The sequence below is a fragment of the Contarinia nasturtii genome, unplaced genomic scaffold, assembly GCF_009176525.2.
Source record: "Contarinia nasturtii isolate CC-2019 unplaced genomic scaffold, AAFC_CNas_1.1 Cnas_scaffold_1631, whole genome shotgun sequence".
In the NCBI taxonomy this organism is placed as follows: domain Eukaryota; kingdom Metazoa; phylum Arthropoda; class Insecta; order Diptera; family Cecidomyiidae; genus Contarinia; species Contarinia nasturtii.
Window position 1 is genome coordinate 1 of NW_022198966.1, and position 9,922 is coordinate 9,922.

At 34.6% G+C, this 9,922-nt stretch overlaps 3 protein-coding genes across 4 annotated transcripts; 2 read left to right on the top strand and 1 right to left on the bottom strand.

The window, feature by feature from the left end:
* On the top strand, positions 1-4,712 carry LOC116346705 (ankyrin-3-like). Of its 2 annotated transcripts, none has more exons than XM_031776900.1 (22): positions 1-111; positions 825-930; positions 1,003-1,030; positions 1,096-1,130; positions 1,204-1,279; positions 1,360-1,382; positions 1,448-1,546; positions 1,633-1,836; positions 1,914-2,012; positions 2,077-2,175; positions 2,480-2,555; positions 2,624-2,646; positions 2,747-2,845; positions 2,902-2,977; positions 3,060-3,292; positions 3,444-3,542; positions 3,620-3,695; positions 3,788-3,909; positions 3,971-4,069; positions 4,130-4,202; positions 4,276-4,298; positions 4,364-4,712. In XM_031776900.1, the coding sequence occupies exons 2-22, from the start codon at positions 870-872 to the stop codon at positions 4,492-4,494; spliced, it is 1,854 nt and encodes a 617-aa protein (XP_031632760.1). In that variant the 5' UTR covers positions 1-111; positions 825-869; the 3' UTR covers positions 4,495-4,712. The 2 variants fall into 2 exon arrangements, with proteins under 2 accessions (XP_031632760.1, XP_031632758.1); XM_031776898.1 differs by lacking the exon at positions 1-111 and adding an exon at positions 563-692.
* Positions 4,713-5,250: 538 nt separating this feature from the next.
* Positions 5,251-7,078, top strand: LOC116346706 (tektin-3). The gene is made up of 4 exons (XM_031776901.1): positions 5,251-5,312; positions 5,816-6,334; positions 6,426-6,867; positions 6,941-7,078. Exons 1-4 carry the CDS (start codon positions 5,251-5,253, stop codon positions 7,076-7,078), a joined length of 1,161 nt encoding a protein of 386 aa, XP_031632761.1.
* A 106-nt stretch (positions 7,079-7,184) lies between these two features.
* On the bottom strand, positions 7,185-8,549 carry LOC116346707 (zinc finger protein 33B-like). The gene is made up of 3 exons (XM_031776902.1): positions 8,537-8,549; positions 8,411-8,474; positions 7,185-8,223 (listed from the first exon to the last, which is right to left on the bottom strand). The coding sequence occupies exon 3, from the start codon at positions 8,169-8,171 to the stop codon at positions 7,185-7,187; it is 987 nt and encodes a 328-aa protein (XP_031632762.1). The 5' UTR covers positions 8,172-8,223; positions 8,411-8,474; positions 8,537-8,549.
* Positions 8,550-9,922: the final 1,373 nt, after the last annotated feature.

A 9,922-nucleotide genomic window follows, 5' to 3' on the forward strand; every position in this document is an offset into this window, starting at 1 on the left:
CAACAACGTAAACATCGTTTAAATATCGGTTCTTCCATCAAAGTGAAATAGAAATATTCGACCTAAGAACAGACGAAACACTTTTCGAAGTGAAATAGCGGTTATAAGCAGGTATATATTAAACACTTTTTTGAGATGTGGAGTCGACCTCCGACACTTGAAATTGTAATTTAAAATTATTTCATTTTCACCAATTTCTTTCAAATAAGGATCATTGATAAGAAAATTATAAGAATAATTTTAATTTTTCATTTTCCATGGAAAACTCCAATCATCAACACTCTGGCTTGTATTATGAAATACACGCGCGAACACGCCTATAAACCACTTCAAGAACACTTTTAACCTTGGTTTAATTTGAACAAATTCGTATATTTTCCTAGAAAAACTCTTGGCAGTATTTCAGTAAATAAAAACATGATGCTAAATATTCGTCTACCTTATTCAATCATATGATTAAAATGAAATGGAAAATTCAAGTGAAAGAGCGAATGGGAGCGTACGATAAACAAAAACATTGCTCAAATTGAGCGAACTGTGTCTAAAAATAGCCAATTCGATAGTCGAAAACAAATGCGCGCGCATGTCCATATGATTGTGATCAAAAGATATTATGAATATTGTTGAGTGTCTGCTCAGTATAACTTTTGACGTCGTTCAGTGCTATTCGTTTAAATTTAAACATTTTCTTTGTAAGTTTCAACGTTTTTGGCAAAGTTTAAAACTAAAAATTGAATTTAAATTCAAGTGTCCGGTTTCCTCTACTAAAAACCCTTTTTTTGAAAATGTTCTTATTTTAACTCATGAATTTGCTTATATTTCAGACCTTCTCACCACATTGCCGATTGTTTTGGGTGGAAAGAGAAAACATGAAATTTCTCGTCATATTTGCGCTGTGCCTGGCAGCTGCTTTCGCTGGCGTAGTTCCAGGTAATCAAAAATATTCTCAATGAATGTTATTTTTACAAACGAATGAAATTGATCAATTAAAATTCTTTTCAGTTTCAGAGGAACCGCCTCCCAAGTTTGTGTAAGTATACAAACAACAAGAATAAATCCAATTGAAATTAATCAATTTTTATTGCAAAATCACAGTAAAGAAACTCAATTGCGTCAATCAATCGAAGCGGGTAAGTTAAAAATAACATTTCACAATGAAAAATGGTTGCAATGATCGTGATCTGGAAAATATTTGCTGTCTAGTTAAAGTGTCTGATGTTGCAAAGAACATTCGAAACGGTGCCGATGTCAATTTTAAATATGATGACGGTGAAACACCGTAAGTAACCATTTATTATATTCTTTTTCTTATTAATTCTCAAAATTATAGCATTTTTTCGTGACTTCACGAAACTAAAGACTCTTGGTGGCTTCAAAAACAGGTTTGGCATAGCATTCAATTTTTTCTGACGAAACTATTTTGATTCGATTCAAAACTTCGATTTAGGTAACTTGGAAATAATCACGAATCTCATTCGAAATGGAGCAAATGTGAATGCTACCGATATACATATGGCGACGGCACTTCATAGAGCGACCAATGAATGTAAGTGTTTATGACCACATTCTACAATGAACACCGAAGAGGAGTTATTTTTGTTTAATGATTTTTTTGTGTTTGAGCATATTTAGGCCAAGAAGCAATTGTTGAGTATTTGATACAGAATGCGGCCGTATTTGTGAATGCCGAAGACGACGAAGGCTACACAGCTTTACATGTGGCGGCTAGCAAAGGGTGCAAAACTATTGCCGAATTTCTGATTTTGAATGGCGCCAATATTGATAAGAAGACAAATAAGAAAGAGTCATCAAGTCTTCATATTTCTGCAGAGAAAGGTTTGGTATCCAAAAACAAGCATTAACTCAATTTTGTAAAAGCACAGCTTTTAAATGAAAATCATTGAATGATATAGGTACCGACAAAGTAGCTCAAGTATTGGTTAACTATAACGCCAATGTAAATATTAAAAATAAACTTGGCATGATTCCGCTGCAAGTGGCTGTTGAATTTGGCAAGTTTAAATTTAAAAAATTGAAAAAAATGTCCAAATGCTAAACATATGAACTCAATTTTAGATAATGAAAAAGTCGTTGATTTACTTCTTGCTGGTTCTAACATCAATTCCGATGCAAACGGTCAATGGAAGGTTCTTCATTTCGCAGCACAAAATACAAGTAATGTATCCTGTTCCTTTTCAATCTCATCATACTTTATTATCTTTAGAACAGAGCTGTTGGCACCCGGAGAAGAGACTTCTTGTAAAAAAAATTGAAGTATCGCAAGAATGCAAGAATTCAAGAATTTTGAAGTGTCGCAGTCAAGAATTAGCAGCACTTACAAGAAAAGTGCCCACATTTCTCCTATAACAGACTCATTTCCAGGGTTTTTTTCGAGATCTTGGATTTTTTTTCTTCTTTTAAAAAATTGTGCATTTTATCACCTTCGATTAAAGTTTAATCATTAAACTCATGTTTGTAGGTAGTGAACGTATTACTGAGAAACTGATTCAAAGTGGTGCTACGGTTGACCCAAAAAATATAGATGGAGACACACCGTAAGTAAATATTATGACGATCTTCTTTTTCATTTTTCTAAACATTTTATTTCGTGACTCGTGACTAGACTCTCATTGGCAGCAAGATATGGTAATTTTTTTACTTCAGATCTCCACTTCTTATTTCTTGCCTCTCTATCTCTCTCTCTCTTGCTATAAAAAGCAAATTAACATGAAAATATATCGATTAGGTAAAGAAAAAGTTGCTGAGATGTTGATCAAGCACAGAGCCAACGTGAATAGCCAGAATGTTAAAAAGCAATCACCGTTACATATGGCCGTTTTGTTCAGTGAGTTCCAATTACAAAATTATATCGTCTTTCATCTAACTTGATTTGTTTTTTAGATCAAAAGAAATTGGTGGAAATTTTAATTGCAAACGGCGTGAATGTGAATGCTCAGGACGAAAATTTAATGTCGCCGTAAGTAACTACTTAATATTAGTTTTTAGTCCTTGAAATTCTTTCATTCGAAATAAAAAAAAAACTTTTTTCCGCCACTAAGCCTACATGGTGCGGCTCAAGAAGACCTCGATCAAATTGCCCAAATTCTTATTCAAGCTGGGGCAAATATTAATTTGAAAAATTCAAACGGATGTACACCGTTATGTACAGCGATACAAACGTCTGTTGCTCTTGGAAAAGAAAAGGTCGCCGAACTTCTGATTCGCAATGGAACGGATGTGAATAGCAAAGAAAAGGAAGAGTGGACACCACTCCATTTGGTTGCTCAAACTGGTGAAATCACATTTTTTAAGATTTATTTGAAGCATTCAGTCAGACAGTCTGCGGTGCTCGTTGATGTTTTATAAAAACATGTTTCTTCTTAGAAAGTATTGGTGCCATGACAGCCAAAATAACATCTGATTTCTTTCTGTTTTCTTGGTAGGTGGTGAAAAAATCGCTGAACTCCTCATAGCCCACCATGCCACTGTGGATGCAAAAAATAAAGAGGGAAATAGTCCTCTGGCCATATGCGCACATTACGGTCATTTTTAAACTTCCTCCGTAATAAAGTTACCAATGTGTCCATTGAATTAACGATTTCATACTTTTTTCACACAGGTCAAGACAAAGTTGCTCGTGTTTTAATCAATTCGAATGCCAATGTAAATATCAAAAATAATAAACAATACACGCCGTAAGTAACTACTTAATATTAGTTTTTAGTCCTTGAAATTCCTTAATTCGAAATAAAAAAAAAACTTTTTTTCGCCACTCCTTTTTCGCTAGCCTCCACGTGGCCGCTATCAGTGGTCAAGATAAAATAGCTGAACTCCTTCTTCACTCTGGAGCTGATATTGATGCCTTAGACGACGATAGATGGACTCCGCTCATGGTCGCTGCGCTTGTTGGTTAGTAATTGGAATCGAATTGAAGAGACTTTTTTTTAAACAAAAATTCCGTTTTGGATAGGTCAAAGCAAAACTGTTGAATTTCTCATTCGGAATAATGCAAATGTGAATCTTCAAAATAAGCACGGCAATACGGCAATTTTATGCGCAATTGACAGAGGCAATTAACAAAATTTTCGCTTCTTTGCACACGCGATTGACCATTTGATTTTTGTTTCAGGTCACTTGAAAGCCGTGGAAATTTTGTTGCCAACATCCAATGTAAATATCAAGAATAAAGCCAATTTGACACCGTAAGTAACTGTAATGTGAACTTCTTTTTTTAAATTCTTCAAATTCTTTTAATTTTCTTTTTTCGCAAAAAAGATTCTGCAAAGCACAAAAAATGGGTAATTTGTCTGATTATTTTTTGCTTCATCGACTCATATGTACAATAATATCGTATTGGTTTCAGGTCACACAAGTATCGTTGAATATCTGCGTACACACGGTGGATCAACCGCATGCGAACCAGTTACTGAGGTGAGATCGAGTGCAATGACACTTGCAAAGAAACGTGTATTACCAAGCAGTCGCCGTCAATAAATGTTCGATGGAAGATATACCTCGCACCAATTGAAATGAAAAGAACTTATTGAAAACTAGTCAAATGTCTACTTTTTTTAATTACTTAATTAATTTTAATGATAACATAGTTGTTTCATTCTGATTGTGCTTGAAATTTATTATTACGAAGCACATTAGATGGAAAAAAATTATTATTTGAAATAAAAAGCATTTTTATCGATTTTTTTCGTATTCAATCACGATTGTCGCGCATTATTGATTCAACATATCCATAGCTACATCAACCGATTGTATACTCACAGTGAATGCTGACGGTGTGTTACCAAAAAAACTCATTTCAGTTATATAGACGACGGTTGGAAAATGTGCTAGAGACAAGTTTGTCAAGTGGCGATGAAGACAGACTTTTTTCGAAATTCAATTAAATAACTTGAGTAGATACATTGGTTCAACGGAGTTTAAATAAACACCGAGTTTAATACAGGGTCCAGATATTGAAAAAGCATACATAGTGCGAAAATCTGAAGATTTTTTGGTTCAAAAACATCAAATATTCATAATAAATTGTTCGACTTGAAATTTAATTAAAAAACTATAATTCAAACATTGACTGCCCATCAAAACAACATTGCCATTCTGCAAAATCCGTCATTATTCCCAAAGTGAATGTATAGAATTCACTTACATCAGGAAGAGAAGCACATTTTAAACAGTTTCTTGACATTTTTGTTAGATAAATTTCGAAATTTGTACCGTTAGAAGAAGAACGTGAAAATGTTTGGTGAAAAGTGTGTTCACACTGAAAATCCGCAAATGTTGACGGATCAAGTTATTAAGTGAGTATGGAAGTTGAAATAAATTTATTTCAAGAAGTTTTTTCGATTATAATCGAATTTTGAGCAATTTTAAATTTAATTGTAAAAATGTGTTGTGGAGATATTTTGGTACGATACTGACGTTAGTTTTGCGATACGACAAACGTTCAACACACTTTTCACAAAAAAAATTGATTTTTCTATGGGAGCCATGTCCATATGAATCCGTAATGACGTGAAATTTTGCACAGGTTATTTTTCCATAAAAAATAACATTCTGAAAGTTTTAATAAATTTGAAACAAAATTAGGGGTACCTCCTATTCAAAATTTCCGCTTTTAAGGCAATTTTGTATGGGAGGTACCCTTAATTTTCATTGCAATTTCTTTAAACTTGGTGATATTATGTATTTTGGTATGAAAAAGAAATTCTTACGTTTTTTTATTACAAATATCCAAAAATTCTTCACCACAAACCATACACATTGTTTTGGATTTGTCTAATGCTGTTCTTTTCGTTATAAGGCAAAGTGAGCTTGTAATTGATACAACACGTGCAAAAACCGATCAATGTAAAAAAGAAACCGAGTATCGTCTAAAGGAGCGTTTAAAAAATATCCAATTTTTGACCGAAGAGATTTCTTGCAAGAAAAAGGAAGTAACGATCGAAGAAGAAATGGTAAAATCATACTGCAAGCGATTAATCAATGCCATCAAATTCATCCGTGATATTCTGGAGAAAAATCAAAAACAGTATACAATTTTGAGTGAAGATTGTCACAAAGTTCCAAAAAATAACGATCATGTGTTGCGAGAGTTAACATATGAAAGAGCTGCTCTGCAAGCGAGCTACGAGAAATTAGACACAGTTTTGATGCGACTGATTGAAAAGTCGAGACTTTTACGAACGGTCATCCATGCGCTGGACAGTGAATTGATGCGGAAAAGTACGTCGCTGGAAATTGACAGGAATAATTTGGATTTGCGAACAAAATTCACAGCAATGGACTTTGATTTGGAGAAACGAATGCAGTCCGATCCAGTGTGAGTTCTAAATCATTTATTTCTATTACAGATTTTCGATTTTCAATTATTTTTAACTTTTACCGTGGAATTAACTGAAATTTTCTCGTAGAGTCACAACCCAAGATGAATGGGAGCATTTAACCCATACCCTTTTACAAAATTCGTCCAATGAAGTAGCGTCATCGAAGCAATTACGTTCCTTCACCGAGATTTCGTTGAGCCGAACATTCGAAGATATATCGAAGCAAGTAAATCGCACCACCGAACAGTTTTGCAAGCGAATCGGTGACACAACGTATTCCAAGTGCGCATTGGAAGAGCAACAGAATCAAACCCAACTGAAAATCAACGATATCAAGAAAAATTTGATTAATTTACAAACCGAGTTGGAAGCAAAAGAGAAGTTTTTAGTATTGTGTAAGAATCGACTGGAAAATCGGGCACTACGTCCCGGCACAGAGCTTTGCAAAGATCGAGTCCATGAAACACTGGTCAATGAACTGCATACACTTCAAGAGACCATACATCATTTGCAACATATGATTAAGAAAGTAAGCACAAATGTTCATTTTCTGTGGTGATTTGGGCAATTTAAAGGAAATCAATTTTTTTGTGTTTTTTCAGTCGATTGAAACTCAACGTCATTTATTCCAAACGAAATTCAAACAAGACGAAGACATGGGCCTTCTTACCCATCGACTACAAATTGATGATGTCGATTGCATGACCATTAGAAATTCCATTGAGTTCACGACATTTTGAACAGCCAGATCTTTGGCCATAATAGTGCAATGTTCGACTTAGTATTTATAAAATACATAAAACGAAAAAAAAAAACAAAATAAATAATTCAATAAGTTCAAGTTTATTATTCTTCATTGTTAGTTTTCATAGGAAAGAAATGCTGACTCCAAATGACAGGAAAATTTACAATTATTCGATAATTATGTAATTTGCTACAAATGTAACACTCGTACACCTTCCGATTGCATTTGATTTCATGAGCATTTCGTTTATTTTCATGGAAGAATGCTCGGCGACAACGTGAACAATGGAGTGCGCGTGAACCAGCGTGACACTTCATATGTTGACGGAGAGAGCCTTTTCGGGTGAATGTTTTGAAACATTCTTTGCATTCAAATGGCTTTGCGCCACTATGCACCGTCATATGTCTTGTCAAATTTGCTTTCATGGATCCAAATGATTCTTCGCAGATGTGGCATTCGTACCGCTTTATTTTACAATCCTTGTCATGCTCCTTCTTCTCGTCTTCTGCGTCGAATCCTTTCAAACAGCCGTGACAATGGAATAAAAATTCCGCTACATGAACTTTCATGTGGCTTTGAAGATGTTGTTTTGTCTGGAATCGTTTGTCACAGTGATCGCAGCCATATGGCTTCTCGCCGGTATGCTTACGTAAATGTGTGGTCAATTTTGATTTGTATTTGGCGACAAAGCCACAAGTTTCGCACTTGTGTTGTTTGGATGTTTTTTGTGCAACATGGCCTTGTCGCTTTTTGTTCTTCAATCCTTTCGTTGGCTTTGAAGCCGAATCGATTTGGAGATCTTTGTTGCTTGGTGCCTTACCGCAGCTTCCTGGACATTGTTCATTCGCTGCACCTTCTTTCGCCATCGATTTGATTTCATCCTTCGTATCAATTTCTTCCTTCACCAAATCCAAGCTCGAGAAATCGTAGACTTCATTTCGATCCTCAGGCACCATCGAATCGTTGTGTCGAGATAAAGATGAAATCACGACTACAATGCCATCATCTGGTTCCTCTTTGATTTCAAGCTTTGGCTTCACGTCGACTTGGTCACCACACTGACCGCTATTGCTTTCGGTCGATTCCATTTCACGATTTTTCTGCTTGATGACAATCGATGTGGTATTACTAATATTTCCACTGAATTGAGCAAAACGAAAAAAATGTTATTACAAACTTGATTAGAGAAAAGTTCTGATGCAAAGAAAAACTATTATCATGTCTATGAGCGCAACATGTAAATGTTCAATTTAAAAAAAAACTAAAATGGCGACCATAAAATATAACGCACAACGAAAGGGGATTTGAAAAAATTCCGGAGACTTACAGTTTTCTCTACACTTGTTTTGATGTTGATTGTTTGATATTTTTCCGAAAAAAAATTAATTATCCTGAAAATGCGAAATTTGTTGCTTTCATTCACTGTAAATATTTTTTCACAGGAGAAGAGTACCTTTCTCAGTCACTGCCAACGAATAAAAGAAATATATTAGACGGCATCACATGCTTGCGCAACAATATGATCTATGTTTGTGTGCGTGTGACTTGTACCATGCAGAGGCGCTGGTTAATGGAGGTGATGTGAATTGCAAAACTAGCTATTCCAATTTGTATGTGTCGGTGTGTATCTTTTGATAAAACTCTTCTCCGTGACATTTCGATCCAAGGTTGTCCAAATAGAAATATTGTTCCATGTGTGTAGTTGGGTATTGCTACTGTTTAAAATGTCGACTAAATAGAAAATAAAAGATATTCGCGAATAATAAAATAAATCCGCACTTCCTCGGCGGAATTTTTGATTCAAATCAAACCCATAATAATGCGCCCAAGCTATTTGCCCAAATTCAAACAAATACCAATTGAAATACCAAATTCAAACGAAGAATTGTTTTTTTTTAAATTTCGAACGAAGGTTCTATCTGCGATTGTTCATCTAAACAATATGTGAATCACCATGAAATAAAATCCAATTAAGTATTCAGCCTTACCAACATCGCTAGTCAAATGTATCTAATCACACATACAATTAAGGCGTGAATCGACCGTCAAGAGCTACTGTTGTTTACTACTTTCATTAATTTGTGATTCTGGTTGTATTTCGGAACATAAGCACAACATGAAGTCTAGTAGTAGGATGATATATTCGGTGTTTTTATCTATTTTGTGTTTTAATGTGGTTTTATGTACTGTAAGTATTTTTATTCTGTGAAAAAAAATTGGAAATATTTCGACAACTCTCAAAAAAATACAACAATAATTCAAAATATTTCAGTTTTTTCGGATTTATCGAAAAAAAAAAGTTTCAAATGTTTTTCAACATTTCTAGAAAAACACTTTTCAATTCGAGCGCATTGAATGTGTACAAAGCCCGGAGAGTGGAGTGACCTGGAACCATTGCGTGATGAAGCGTATCAGTCGTCGAAATGTAAAAATTCATCTTGAAAATACGTTCAAAGAACCGCTGAAAAGCACCTGGGCGCACGGTGTATTGTATTACAGATACACAAGGTATCAAAAGTACGCGATTGATCTGTGGGAAGACTTATGTGGTTTTTTAGGAAAAACGGCTCGTTCTTACTTTATGGAATGGATACTGGGACGTGTATTACAGTACACAAATTTAAATCATTCATGTCCGTACTACGATCGGTTTTTTTTGAAGGTTGACAATGTGTCTATTGATCGTTTTATAATCGAACCCCTTTTACCAGCAGGTAATAATACCAATTTTTTTACTTTTCACTCTTTGTTTGCAAATTTTCTAATAATTTAATAGGTCGGTATCGCCTTGATATCAATTTTACAAAAAAGCCATACAACAACGATCCAAGAAATGTTT